General features: G+C 46.0%; 1 protein-coding gene across 1 annotated transcript; it reads left to right on the plus strand.

Moving 5' to 3' along the window:
- The first annotated feature begins 116 nt into the window (after window positions 1-116).
- Window positions 117-14489, plus strand: LOC121875941 (leucine-rich repeat extensin-like protein 3). Its single transcript, XM_042380722.1, has 2 exons — window positions 117-221; window positions 13404-14489. The coding sequence occupies exons 1-2, from the start codon at window positions 117-119 to the stop codon at window positions 14487-14489; spliced, it is 1191 nt and encodes a 396-aa protein (XP_042236656.1).
- The last annotated feature ends 1249 nt before the right edge of the window (window positions 14490-15738 follow it).

The following is a 15738-nucleotide window of genomic DNA, read 5'->3' on the forward strand; positions in this document are numbered from 1 at the left end:
GAAGGTGTTGCTGACCTAGTTGCTGCTGCTGGCCGGGGATGAGTTTGGTGGCAAATATTGTACCCGCAAGATGATGATGATTACATTTTAGAGGTGTGGGAGACAGGCGAGTCCTCATGACAGTGACAGATCCAGGAACTCGGGAGCTGAAATCCATGACAGCTGCCGGGGTGGTGAAGGTCTTGGAGAGTAGAGGAGACCTTCAAGAACACCGTGTTAAGGTAGTTTGGAGGTAAGGAACGTGTCTTGGAGGCTTGGGAGGGGGTGGTAGGGGGCAGTATATTAATGTGAGTGTGTGTGGTCGTACTAAGAGTAGGTAATATTGCATGCGTTTTCCTGTGGGGGTACACACACACACACACACACTCACGCACACACACACACAGGTACACACACGCACACAGGTACACACACGCACACACACACAGGTACACACACACACACACTCACACACACACACCCACACTCCTCACACACACACACACACACACACACTCACACACACACTCCTCTACACACCATACACACACTCCTCTACACACTCATACACACACTTCTCTACACACACACACACACACACACACACACACACACACACAGGTACACACACACACAGGTACACACACACACACACACACACACACACACACACACAGGTACACACACTTAAAACTATCAATGGGTACTTCTACTCTAAAGATCATATCATTTGATCGCCATAAATACAGTGAACGCTCATGGTATAATTGCGTCTTTGTGAGCGAGGAAAATGTTACCCATTGTGTGTTTTCATTAACTCGTAATTATTACCGTAAGATATCGAGGCTGAGGAGGGAAAAAGTGAACGATTTATAAACACCAAGTGACTTAAATGGTCTTTGGGATATTAGTTTTTTTTTTAAGTTTTAGTCTTTGGTTTTGTTTTGTTCAGTCATATCGGGTTAGTTTCACCGCGAATTTCTAAAGCTTGCCTTAAATCAGCGGCTCTACCTATGTTCATTCGACACCCGGGTAGACAAATGTGAGCGGGGAGCAGCGGCCCGTGAAGGGAGGGCTCTACGCTCACATGTTCTCCAAAATACATTTATACTGTCCGGTGGCCTTTGTGGCGACGTCGGGAAGACAAAGTGAGGAGATAGTCGGCTAATAGGTAAGGCTGAGGAACATTGTCTGTGGTGATAGTGGTGGTGGTGGTCCCTCCTGGCGCGCTCTCTCTCTCTCTTTAACAGTGATAAGAAATATGCCTGTGATTAACACTATCCCAACACCGCTCTATCCATCTGACTATTTATATATCTATCCGTCCGTCTATCTATCTATCTATCTATCTATCTATCTATCTATCTATCTATCTATCTATCTATCTAGTCTTGTTCTTACGTTACCTCAACAACTCTTCAGTGGCCAGAGATTGCTACTCGGAAATCTATGGATATTTCTTTCAGTTTTCACATGTGTGTTGCTGTAAACATTGTGGTACTCAACTTTGGTGACTTCGCGTGAAATTTTATCGGTCAGAGTGAAAAATTTATTAGTGTGATGTTGATGAAACTCATTGATTCAGGTTGTAAATCATAGAAAAATAAATAACTTGAGTTTATTAAAGAAATTAATTTTGTGTTTTTAGTTTTTCGGAGTAATGTTTTGTGTTAGTATTTTAAAAGTAATATTGGTCATTTGGAGTTAACTTAAGATAATAAATTAATGCTGCTTGGTATAGTTGATATAATCTATGTTAATTTGATGACTAATTCTCTAATAATTTTAATCCTTTAGAATGTTTACTTAAGAGATGTGATTATATTAGGAGGGCAAATTAACTTGAGCCACTGAAATGTACACTTACCTTAGAGATCAGACGTTACTCGTGTGTGTGTGTGTGTACCGTAATACTTAGCCTTTGAGCACAGGTAAGCCTTGGTCCGCTACCCTCACCTGTACCTATTAACACGAAGACCTTTCACTCAAGGGGAAACTGACCACCAGGTGTGTGCTACAGTCACGCCTCGTTATGGAATGTTTGTGGGCGAGACTTTCACACACACACACACACACACGCACACACACAGTCACAACCCGTTGACCTATTGCTCGCCGCGTGTTTTCTTTAATGACGCTCTGCCTATATTTGGAGGTTGAGAGGTCTCCAAGTCTTTCTGTCACTTGGAACATGAATGTGAAGGTGACGGATTAGTGCTTGAGAGCTTGAGTACTCGGTGACCTTAGTGTGTGTTGAAGTTGTGTTTGAGTACTTGAGAGCTTGAGTACACAGTGGCTTGAGTGAGTGCAATGGTGACGGTTGGCTGAGTTAGTATTGAGTACTTGAGAGCTTGAGTACACGGTGACGTTACTCAATGTGTCTAACCTAATTAATATACAGGTACAGGGTGGTCTCAGGTGTTGCTGTAACTCATTACGAAGCCGACAGTCAATACAGGTGTCATCCTCTTGTGTTAGGGTTGGCGACCACGGCCCACTCACGCTAAACGTATTCAAACACACACACACACACACACACCACTTCACTACTTATTGATTATACTGAACTAATATTCTCTCTCTACTGTGTGTGTGTGTGTGTGTGTGTGTGTGTGTGTGTGTGTGTGTGTGTGTGTGTGTGTGTCTGTGTAGCTCAGTATTGTTCACTTTCTTATTCCGCCACAGTGTTTTTGTTGCTACATTGTTACACAGTTCACCACCTCGGCTCTGTACAGTATATTATTATGAACACGGACGCACAATTCGTAATGTGTCAGCGTGTTGGTCATGTTCTCCTTCAACTCGGTAAATACTGTGTGTAAGGCTTATGGGTTTTTTCCTTCCTCCTCCTCCTCTTGTCTTAATTCTCTACACACACTCTTAAATGCAACACTTCCACCCCACACAAAATATTAGCCCGGGAAGTGGGATGTGTGTGTCGTAGACTGCTGTTGTGGTGGATCTAACGAGGTATCATTGAGAGAGAGAGAGAGAGAGAGAGAGAGAGAGAGAGTTCTCATTAGTGCCCAGGTTGTGAGCGGCATTACCTGGCCTCACCGTCATGATCACGTCCTCACTGACTCGCTAAATGTCAGAGGTTGTTGTCGGTCACACCTGTTGAGGTCTCGTCTCAGGCAGGCGACGGAGCGAGAGGCGGGGGGGAGGGTGACCGTCTGGGTGTGGAGGGGTGCCTAATCTTCAGGTGGTTCGTAGGTTCTCCCATATTTAAGACACGACTAACTCCTAAGAAGACTTATATTTATAAAATCCTTCATACCGTTAGCCTTGTGATCCTCCTCCAGGCAATAGTTTGGTTGAATTGGGTTGTTTCATTTACGTGGATTTTATGACAACGATATTGAGTTGAGTTTGTCAGTTGTTAGTTAGTTATGTCAACAAACATAAGTGGATCAAGTGTGTAGAAATAACGCCATCTGTTGGGTGTAAATTGAAACTGGATGCGTCTGTTTGCAACCTCACTGTTAGTGCCACCAGTGACCTTTAGGGTTCTCCCGCCGTGTGTGGTTCAGGTGTGTTGGTCAGTGCCAGGTCAGGTCAGGTCAGGTCAGGTCACATAGCGCGGGGAGTCTACAAAGGAATTCTGTTCTGAACTTTTCGCTCCATTGACCGGATCTCTGGCAGACAGTTTTGTGAGCTGATTCTCGCCTGAATATTTCATGGTCTGTCGTTCACAGCGGATACAAAAGAATAATGCAAGTTTTTTAAGGCGCTGCAATTTATGATAACTTTCCCAAGGGTGTGTTAGCTGTTTTTAATATTTGTAGCCAACGTTAAGTATCGCGTGTGAGAGAGTAGTCTTCTTGAGTTGTGTTACTCGCAATTCATAGTTTGGCTCAGTTATTAAAGTTAACCATTTTGAATTATAGATCATTAAGGTTCATTTCGCCGTGTTTAATTCTGTTTTAAGTCCACCTCTGTCTTCCGTAGATGAGTGGACCCGCCGACATGTCCCCCAGCCAGGATATGTCGGGTAATGTCAGCCGCGCTCGGGTTTAGCTGCGTCAGGAGTTTTTCTGAGGCAGTGTTACGTTCTCATAATATTCAATTCATGAGAGTGGAACAGTTTTTTGTTTTGTTTTTTGTTTTTACAGAAGATCAAAACCTGTTGTAGCTTCCCCTTGTTTCTCAATTCCAAATAATGACTTGATATTATGTCGCCAGGACCACTATTATATCCACCTGCAGCGCGGGGTCAAAGGTCGCCAACAATTATTCAGATATTTGGGGGGGGGGGCGTCTTTAGTTATCTTTAATTCAACTCATACAGTGAATTTTGCTTTCGGTATAAAACACTAGAACATCATTATTAAAAACGTACGTGTGTGTGTGTGTGTGTGTGTGTGTGTGTGTGTGTGTGTGTGTGTGTGTGTGTGTGTGTGTGTGTGTGTGTGATGGAGAACTACACTGCAGTTAGTTGTGTATATATTGTGTTTGTTTGGTAGTGGCTACGTTGATTTAAAAAATGTTCATGAACACACACACACACACACACACACACGCACACACACACACACACGACACTCTTAATTGGCTTACAAAAAGTGTCCTCCTTTCTGTGCTGTTGTCTTTATAACGTAGATAAGCTATGGGTGTGAAGTGATAAGTTATGGGTGTGAAGTGACAGGTAAGTGTAGGGGTGGACAGGTGAGTGACAGGTAAGTGTAGGGGTATAAAGGAAGCCTCACCACTCCCATCCAGGTACTCCCGCTACTAATTAAGTCACCACAAGCCTCACCATATGATTATAGGCCTCACTAAGTACATAGTTAACGTCTACTGTGTGTGGTGATTGAGAGGCAGTTGGGTGGATGTTCAACTGCTCCGTTTCGTTTTATTTATATTCTCATTGAACAGAAAGTTGTTATTTATGTTTCCTTGTGATGTATTAGTATTTATTTTATTATTTATTGGACCATTTTCATCTTTTTCATGTATACATAATGCGTGTGTGGAGTATGGGAGACAGGGGGGTGTTGAATACGTCTTTGATAGCTTTTGTTATGTGAGAGGATCATCCTTGGTGGTGCCCCCCCCCACCTCCCTCACCCATCACCACCACTACCACCACCACTACCACTACTCCGCTGGTTTCATAGTACGATCGACTCTTGGGGACTTGAACCCACTAGGACCTGAGTTCCTGAGGGGGACGCCCCAGCAGAATGAGGAGGAGGTAATCACATGGGTCATGATCCTGAAGGTGCGGGAAGGACGGTAGTTTTACTTAAGGAGGACGAGAAGGAGACAGGTCGTGGCCTCTTTTTAAATCTCTGAACCCGAAGGTGCGTTGGTCTCATAGTGGCAAATATGTCTTTTTAACCTGAAGGTGCGGGTGGGGACTTGGTTCTTGGCCTGAAGTGAAGAGAACGCCTTGGGTACTCGAGAGTCTGATTCACTTCTGATGACCAAGGAGGCGAGTTGGTTAGTACTCGGGTGTTGGTAACTCTTCCTGGGTGGACTTGATGGAAGTTTGGTGTGTTGTGTTTCATACCAAAAGAGACACACACACACACACACACACACACACACACACACCACTTCTTACTCCCCACAACTATGTAAAAACACAAACTTTACACTTTCTCAAGATGCTTCCTTACACTCATGCACACGAACACCAACACACAGTAGCAAGTCTGTAGGGTGAAGGTTGTATCTGAAGTCTTTGCAGAAGTGGTGTTCTGTATGGACGTATGTATACACATTTCTCTTAAGGGGTAATTCATAAAGAATCTAAATAACGTTGTTGTTATGTATGATGGTGTATACATTAGTGAGAGTGAGTGTTGTATGGTGGTATATTGTATACATGTGTGTATGTTGTATGGCCCCGTATACACGAGCGAGTATGAGTGTTGTATGTATGACAGCCTGCATGATGTATGAGGCTGGTAACTGATCATCATAACACAGACGCATTCATTACTGCTATCGGCGAGTGATTACCAGGTGGGCAGGGCAGGGCAGGGCAGGGCAGGGCAGGTGGCTGACGGTGGTACAGCAGAGAATCTCCCCAGCGTGGTGTCGTTGGTGTAGAGTGCAGCCAGATAATGGTCGTATTTTCCGTCTTGCCCACAGCCGATGATTAACTGTTACACGGTGAGGATTAGTCAGAGCCTCTCCCAGTCATTACCAGACGAGGACACGCCCACTTAAGTACGGCGGGAGCCTCGTAAATCTCGCGGGGGAAAGACTCACTGTTTGTGCCTGCCGTGTCTGTCGTCGAGGTGTGGCGAGTCGCTGGACACTGTGGGGGAGTGATGGGTGGGTTGGAGAGTGATGGGTGGGTGGCAGAGTGATGGGTGGGTGGGACAGTGATGGGTGGGTGAGTCACAAGCGGCGACGTGGAGCCCTGAGAGTGAAGGACAAGAACCAGGAAGAAATAACTTTTCTTCTCCTTCGTCCTTCTCCTCTCAGGGTAAATTCCTCGGAGGCTGGATGTGTACCTGGCTGGATGTACACCTGTAACAATTAAAACGAATATATTGTACCAGTGTAATCCGTGTACCTGACGACACAGCAACGAGGGAGACAGGTGAGGACCTGTAACACTCGTAATATTAACCTGTCTAATAACCACGAGTTTTTTTTTACCTAGGGATAAAGCCTTGGGATATTATAAACTAGAATCGTGAACAGTGGCGTTGGGTGTTTTGTGGTTTTCTTATGCGAAACATTAAAAAAAAACTCAAAAGGTAAATGATGGAATAAAAATGCAAATTAGATACATGTAACTAAATGTTGGTAAAAAAAAACTAATGTAATCGTCTGGTTTTCTCCTCGTATAGATAAACAGAGACACTAAGATATAATACAAAAAAAAAAAAAAATACTGTATTATGTAAATCTTGCCGGTGCCACTTTGGTCATAAACATCAGAAGTAATGGTGCTTGAGGTCCAAAAAGACCCCCAAGTGCTACAAGTAATTTACCATTATTATTTGTCAATAAGACACTTTTGCTTGTTAAACTTGAGCATTGAGAATTACCCCTGACAGGTAGTGGTTTAGCCGGCAGGTTTGTTGACAGGCAGACAGGAAGACAGGCATCATTTAGACAGGCTGATTGGTTGACTTGCAGACTGAAAGAGAGCAAAGGAGGATTAGCTGTCAGGCAAGCATTATCTCATACAGGAAGTCAAGAACTGAAAAAATGTTTTTACCGTGTGCAGGTTTGGCGAGGTCTTTGGAGGGGGGGGGGAGTCGAGTAGAAACATTACATACATACATACACGACCATTAACTCTAGACTACATTAACAACTCCTTCAGGACCTACCACTGCCCAGCTCCTGAAGGGAACATCACCTCATTTTTTCCCCTGTGTTACGTGAGTGTCTCGGAGAACGTGAAGTAACGCTCTGTTTTGCTGTACTCATCCGGCAGTAAGAGGGAGGAGGAGGATAAGTGAGTGATGCAACGATGATAACTACGACACTGTGAGAGAGAGAGAGAGAGAGAGAGAGAGAGAGAGAGAGAGAGAGAGAGAGAGAGAGGCGCATCAATAAGACTCCATTACCGAAGACTCATGCTGTAGAGTCTATACATTAAAGGTTAGGTTAGGTTGATTTGCATACAGAAGAGCCCTTATGTAAGGATCTTGCCTCTAGTGAGTCATTTGCTCCTCGCTGACACGGTCGAGTACAGAGGATAATGCACGGGCTGTGGTGATAGTGTGGTGGTGTTGTGGTAGCGGTGTTGTGGTAGTGGTGTTGTGGTGGTGAATGTGATAGACGGATGTTAAAGGAGTGTTTGCTTCAGAGAACACCAGTTACTTATCGATCTAAAGACAGACTTGGAATATGCAATTGAGTGAGAGAACCTTACAAGCTTCGTTACACAGAAGTTTCGTTACACAGAAGCTTCGTTACACAAGCTTCGTTACACAGAAGCTACATTACACACAAGCTATCTTTGGAAGTGGCCCCGCGTTGCTTCAGGATGAGGGGCTACCTGACCAGTCAGCACGTAAAGGTAAAATAAACTAGCGCTTAGGCTATTTAGTATTGTTCTTTTTCAACCAGGTAAAAATATCCCACAGGTGTGTTGTTAGCGGTGGTGGCCAAGGAATCTCTCTTCCTGTCTAGTAATAAATGGTCGTTCCTTAATACAGACCCTGGCTGGGGAAAATACCCTTTGAGCACAACATCATGGTAATGACCTGTTTGAGGTCCCTGACTTGAGGAAAATTGTCAATGTAGTTCATAACTTACCTGAGGAATGATTAGGTATACCTGTCCCTGGTGTCTAACTCGTCAGAAAATCTTTAATAATTCTTCTTTATTATGAATAAAACACATTGTCTAGGTTCAGGAATCGACTCCAGGTATACTGTACTTACGTTCGTTAATTAATTTTCGTGTTGTTTTTAATATTCGTAATTTGGCGTTCAATAATCGTATACCCTTTTCCCCTCTCTTGGCCAATCACAGTGGCGAATCGCAACGAACGGTATGACGTCACAGGTTCTTGCTCTACCTGGAGAAAGAAAACTGAAGATATAGAGTGAAATTTAGTCCCGTCATGACCAGGTGATACAGTACAGTGGTTCTCATTTCCCGTGAGAGTTTTGTTGTGATTATCAGGCATAGAGGAACCAATACGAAGTCCGCTAGCAAGAAACAATTACAATTTGGGCTTATTTGATTGGTTGTTTAATACCTAACCATGGGAAAACAAGAGTGACTTTATTTAACCCCTTGAGTACGATGCCAACCCTTTGACTACTATGACTTCTAATTATATCCTTGGTCTAAATAACCAAGTTACTTCCACGGGTTGGGTCATATACACGTGAATTACTAACTCTTTGTTCAGTATATATTTAATAAGTTTTGGGACACTAATGATGGAATAATGGTGAAAGGTAACGTCTTTCTCTCTCTCTCTCTCTCTCTCTCTCCTGAATACTCAGTCGGTGTGGAGGTGTTAGTTATGACCTCTGTGTGTGTGTGTGTGTGTGTGTGTGTGTGTGTGTGTGTGTGTGTGTGTGTGTGTGTGTGTGTGTGTGTGTGTGTGTGTATACAACCTTTCGACTGACATGGCATTTTTCATTCAGTGTACAGGCTGTTGACCCTGTGTACTAGTCAAAAGAGTTCCGTACACAATAATGGTATGTCGAGGGTATTGATAAGGGCGTTGGCAGGGGTTAGGTGATAACCTTTGTCAGCGTGCACACACACACACACACCACACACACACACACACACACCACACTACACACCACACACACACACACCCCCACACACACACACACACACACACACACACCACACACACACACACCACACACATGGTGCACATGCGACAGGCTTCACCGGAAAGGATGAAAGGCGAGGTTGAGCACTTCCCAGACCGACGCATGCGCAACCACGGATCATAAATGCGAGGGGAAGAGAACTATGCGTCCATGCGTGTAATTACACATTAACAAATTATTATCACGGCATGGTAGTGTGACGCGATATTTTATAGTGATTACCGCGTGGGAGTGCGCTTTGTAAATGACTTTTACGACCGTACAGGGAAGATATTCACTGAGGGGTACAGCGAGCTACAGAGGCTGCTGTAATGGTGTTCTCTTACAGCTAGGTACAGCGGGGTACAGAGGCTGCTGTAGTAGTGTCGCCTGGAGGAGTTTGTCGTCTATACTGTACATGGTTTCAGACGTGTCACACCTGTAGTCTCACACGGCTACAGAATCATTAACCCGTCCATGCGTTTAGAGGCACAGCACCATAGTGATCTGCAGGTAACATGAGTAAGATGGTCACGTCGGAGTACAATACCAGGCCGGTATAGTGTGGTGGTATAGTGTGGTGGTATAGTGTGATGGTATAGTGTGATGGTATAGTGTGGTGGTATAGTGTGGTGGTATAGTGTGATGGTATAGTGTGATGGTATAGTGTGATGGTATAGTGTGATGGTATAGTGTTGGAATCAAAGGGCATACGCTAAGGGCTCGTAGTCAGGTGATTGATGTAATTTCATATGTGATTGAAATTATTATTATTATTATTATTATTATTATTATTATTATTATTATTATTATTATTATTATTATTATTACAACCTAAGAGTCATACATGAGCGGTACAAGGACTAATGACTCAATATGGACGTGAACAGGAAACTCACAACACAATATATACAACAATCCCAGCCAATTGTAGTGCCGGCTCACCTATACCTTGACCCCACCTGCCCTGCCCCCACATAACCCTGCCTCCACCTGCCCTGCCCCCCACCTACCTCTCCCCCCCCCACCTCCCCACACCTGTCATAACTTACACTCAATATAATCAGCCGTGGACCAGAGTGTTAATGGGTGTTTACTAAAGCATACGAGTAGAGATTAAGGGAGGACACTGTAGGGGTTATCCGGTCGACGCTGCTCCTTCGCCCACTATGACTCGTGCCTGGAATAGAGAGAGAACACCAAGAAGAGCAACCAGAGAAGAAGTCATTTCCTCACCTTTACATTTTTAAATTATTATTATTATTTTTTTTTAGTTATTTGTATGTGTCTTTGTGAGGTAGTTAATTGTGGTAATTAAAGAGGGTTACTATATGAATTAGTCATTAGTTTAATTAAATAGCGTTTGAGGAGAGAGACAAAAGATATCCTCCCTATCTGGTAAAGAATCTATCCGTCAGGTCATGAAAGGTAGACATTGCGTTAATTGAGAGAAAGTAAAGGGATTTTTTGAGAGAGAGAGAGTATACCTTGACCTGTGTAACTGACCTAGCGTAAGAGACGTCCTGTTCTTCGTGTCAGGTGATGTTGTGGAGCAAAAAACCAGTTGTTGGGTAAATACAGTAACCGGTTTTTAGATGGACGTTTTTAGGGGTCGAGAGAATATTTATAGATATATATATTTTATTTACAGTGGTGACTAACTGGGTCGTGTGTGTGTGTGTGTGTGTGTGTGTGTGTGTGTGTGTGTGTGTGTGGCTGCTCACGATCAGGTCTCAGGAACACATCACCTGGGGGGCGTGGCTCTCCTTGCTGACTTACGGAGTGTGTGGTCGGTCGTGCAGGGCTCCCACGTGACGACCCACTACCACCACCACCACTATCACCACTACGACCACCATCACTACTACCACGATCACCACCATCACTACTACCACGATCACCACCGTTATCATCACCATCACCACTACCACCATTACCATCAATACTGCCACCAACACCATCTTACCACCACCTGACTGCCCCAATAACCACCACCACTACCCATACCACCAGCACTACCATCACCTTTCCTACGACCCTCGCCTACGACCCTCTCCCAGACTAACGGTGGTAACGGCGAGGGTTCCTGACCTATCGCAGTAAACGGCGCACAACGAGAGCGGCCACACCACCAACTACAAATGAAAGAACTCCACACAATATTCTACACCCAAGTTCACCATAATAATTTCCCCCTGTTTAGTGTTCGGGTGTTGCCTCTCTCTCTGTATTCAGGAAGCTTATTGTACTTGTGTTTCCCATCAGCAAGCGGCGGCGGCAAACTCTCTGGTTGAGGGTAAATCATTTCACGGTATCATCATCATCGTCATCACCGAGGGAGCCGACCTGCAGGTTCATCACGGAATCCTGATTGATGGTCCGCGGCCACGCCCACACGTTCACCCACTCGCTTAATTCACCCCCTTTTGTGTGTGTGTGTGTGTGAAACCGGACGTGTTGTGGTATAGATTCGGCCATGTGTCTTTGGTATCCGTAAAGTTTTCCTCATCCGGATCGTGAGTCTTGTGTCAATATGGATGTTTTAAGGAACCGCATCCGTTTATGGTGATATCAAGGTCACACAAGTTGGAGGTCACACAAGGTGTCGGAGGTCACACAGGGTGTCAGAGGTCAAACGGTGTCGGAGGTCAAACATGGTGTCGGAGGTCACACTGGGGCCGGAGGTCACACAGGGGTCAGAGGTCAAACAGGAGCTATTTCGTGCCCTCCATTACTATTGGACCGTTCGAGATGACTTTGTTAAGCAGCTTTACACGTGTGCGTTATGTTCAGCGTACAGTGTGTGTGTGATGGACAAATGACAGGTGTTTTATTTTGATGGTTAGGATTGGTAATTAAGGTAAAAAAATATAAAACAATTTAGGTGATCTATCGTCTTCCTCCTCAAGTAGCTGGTCTTTCCTCCTCAAGTAGCGCCTCCCTTCCTCTACCTTCCCCATCCCTTCCTCTACCTTCCCCCTCCCTCCCTCTACCTTCCTCTACCTTCCTCTACCTTCCCTCTACCTTCCCCATCCCTTCCTCTATCTTCCTCTTTTCCTCTACCTCCCCCTCCCTTCCTCTACCTTCCTCTATCTTCCTCTTCCTTCCTCTACCTTCCCCTCCTTCCTCTACCTTCCTATTCCTTTCCCCATCCTACCTTCCTCTATCTTCCTCTTTTCCTCTACCTTCCCCCCTCCCTTCCTCTACCTTCCCCTCCCCTTTCTCTACCTCCCCCCTCCCTTCCTCTACATTCCTTTTCCCTCTTGCTTTCCCTCCGTCGTGTCTGCAGGTGTTCGTCGTTACTCTTGGCTTCTTTACCTAGGATGTGTCCCTCTGCCAAGGTCGTACAGTCAGAAAGCTTGTCAGTACACAATCTCAAATACCTGAGGACCTGACGACCCTACTCAGGTAATATCCCCCCCCCCCTAGCTAGTTGACGACCCCGGCAGATGACGACCCCGGACAGGTGTGTAATGGAGGGGTCGTGATGCTGGAAGCTGTGCCCGGGTCGTCTGCCGTGCCGAGGTCTCTTCAACGTGTAAAAGTGATCTTTATCTCCTGTAATAAATAACGTTTACGACCATGAATATTTTCCAGACGGTATATTTTTTTTTAAAAGTCCGTAGCAGCATTCCTCCCTCCCTCCTGTGTCACACCTTACCAGGAACCCCTCCCTCCTGTGTCACACCTTACCAGGAACCCCTCTTTCCTGTGTCACACCTTACCAGGAACTCCTCTTTCCTGTGACACACCTTACCAGGAACCCTTCTCTCCTGTGTCACACCTTACCAGGAACCCCTCCCTCCTGTGTCACACCTTACCAGGAACCCCTCTTTCCTGTGTCACACCTCACCAGGAACTCCTCTTTCCTGTGACACACCTCACCAGGAACCCTTCTCTCCTGTGTCACACCTTACCAGGAACCCCTCTTTCCTGTGACACACCTCACCAGGAACCCCCTCAGGCTCCTGTGTCACACCTCACCTGGAACCCCTCTCTCCTGTGTCACACCTCTCACCAGGAACCCCCCCTCCTGTGTCACACCTCACCAGGACCCCTTTCCTGTGTGTCACACCTCACCAGGAACCCCCTTCCTGTGTCACACCTCACCTGGGGCCCCTCTTTCCTGTGTTTTTCTGAACCCTCTCCTGTGTCACACCTCACCAGGAACCCCCAGGCTCCTGTGTCACACACCTCACCAAGGACCCCTTTCCTGTGTCACACCTCACCTGGAACCCCTCTCTCCTGTGTCACACCTCACCAGGAACCCCTCTCTCCTGTGTCACACCTCACCAGGAACCCCCGGCTGCACACCCGGAACACCCCAGGCTCCTGTGTCACACCTCCCAGAACCCCCCAGGCTCCTGTGTCACACCTCCGGGAACACCCCAGGCTCCTGTGTCACACCTCCAGGAACCCCCCAGGCTCCTGTGTCACACCTCACCAGGAACCCCCAGGCTCCTGTGTCACACCTCCCAGGAACACCCCCAGGCTCCTGTGTCACACCTCCGGGAACCCCCAGGCTCCTGTGTCACACCTCACCAGGAACACCCCCAGGCTCCTGTCACACCTCACCAGGAACCCTTCTCTCCTGTGTCACACCTCACCTGGACCCCCTCTCCTGTGTCACACCTCCGGGAACACCCCCAGGCTCCTGTGTCACACCTCACCAGGAACCCCCAGGCTCCTGTGTCACCTCACCAGGAACACCCCAGGCTCCTGTGTCACACCTCACCAGGAACCCCCCAGGCTCCTGTGTCACACCTCTCCAGGGAACCCCCCAGGCTCCTGTGTCACACCTCACCAGGAACCCCCAGGCTCCTGTGTCACACCTCACCAGGGACCCCCCAGGCTCCTGTCACACCTCCCAGGAACACCCCAGGCTCCTGTGTCACACCTCCTGGGAACCCCCCAGGCTCTGTGTCACACCTCCGAGACACCCCCAGGCTCCTGTACCTCCAGGAACCCTTCTCTCCTGTGTCACCTCACCTGGAACCCTTCTCTCCTGTGTCACACCTCACGGACCCTTCTCTCTGTGTCACCTCACCTGGAACCCTTCTCTCCTGTGTCACACCTCACAGGAACCCCCAGGCTCCTGTGTCACACCTCACCAGGAACCCCCCAGGCTCCTGTGTCCACCTCACCTGGAACCCTTCTCTCCTGTGTCACACCTCACCTCGCCTCGCCTCTGGCTGTGTCCGAATTTGTTTCCCTTTGTTGATACTTTGTTTTGTCATCATTAAACCCACATAACCACACCTAAGACTCGGGGTATGAGTCACTTAAACCCACATAACCACACCTAAGACTCGGGGTATGAATCACTTAAACCCACATAACCACACCTAAGACTCGGGGTATGAATCATAAACCCACATAACCACACCTAAGACTCGGGGTATGAGTCACTTAAACCCACATAACCACACCTAAGACTCGGGGTATGAGTCACTTAAACCCACATAACCACACCTAAGACTCGGGGTATGAGTCACTTAAACCCACATAACCACACCTAAGACTCGGGGTATGAGTCACTTAAACCCACATAACCACACCTAAGACTCGGGGTATGAATCACTTAAACCCACATAACCACACCTAAGACTCGGGGTATGAATCACTTAAACCCACATAACCACACCTAAGACTCGGGTATGAATCACTAAACCCACATAACCACACTAAGACTCAGGGTATCACTAACCACATAACCACACCTAAGACTCGTGAGTCACTTAAACCCACATAACCACACCTAAGACTCGGGGTATGAGTCACTTAAACCCACATAACCACACCTAAGACTCGGGGTATGAGTCACTTTACTTCTTCTTTACAACATTCATACGACAAGTGGACCAACATACGTCTCTTGAAAGGATGTTATGTTTTTATACAGTCCCAATTTTTTTTTGTGATTTTTCTGATCAAGATGTATTACTACGGAGGTTTTTGTGTATAATGAAAAACTTGCACTGAGGAAGATACGTGTCTTTTGTAGTGAAAATAACTTATCATTACAGTGTTTCTTGTAGGTTTACCTGAAGAAACTGAATATAACTGTGTTGAAGACTTTGGCTCATCAGTAAACTGAGATATTTTGCTCTTCGTTTATAAACTTTTAATATTTTTGTTTATTTCTTTACTGTTTTATGTTTTTAGATGAAATTTTGTAGAAATGAGGTATTTTAAATGTTTTGTTTTTTGTAGTATGTTTAAGTGTACAGCCCTCGCCTCTTGCTTCATGTGGCAGGTGTCCGTGTTGTTATACACACACATATACACATATATACACACACACACATGCACATTGACTCATCAGGCTGCTCTGAATCACTGGCCAGTTTTCAGCTTTATTAAGAGTCCACTGTGATTTTGATGGTGTTCCGGTTGTGCACTGACCAGGATTTAACTTCACTTGATAATGTCGTAATTGTGTTCAGTGTTTGCTCCACTGCATAGTAAGTCTTCGGTGCACGAGGAAACAGTGTTGTCGGCA

The sequence above is a fragment of the Homarus americanus genome, unplaced genomic scaffold, assembly GCF_018991925.1.
Source record: "Homarus americanus isolate GMGI-L3 unplaced genomic scaffold, GMGI_Hamer_2.0 scaffold33468, whole genome shotgun sequence".
NCBI lineage: Eukaryota > Metazoa > Arthropoda > Malacostraca > Decapoda > Nephropidae > Homarus > Homarus americanus.

What these genes read in the sequence shown, in the direction of transcription:
- LOC121875941 (XM_042380722.1), top strand. Translation starts at nt 117, where the DNA reads ATGACAGTGACAGATCCAGGAACTCGGGAGCTGAAATCCATGACAGCT. An exon ending in TTCAAGAACACCGTGTTAAG is followed by an intron (nt 222 to 13,403) that starts GTAGTTTGGAGG and finishes ACACCTCACCAG; the next exon opens with GAACCCCCAGGCTCCTGTGT.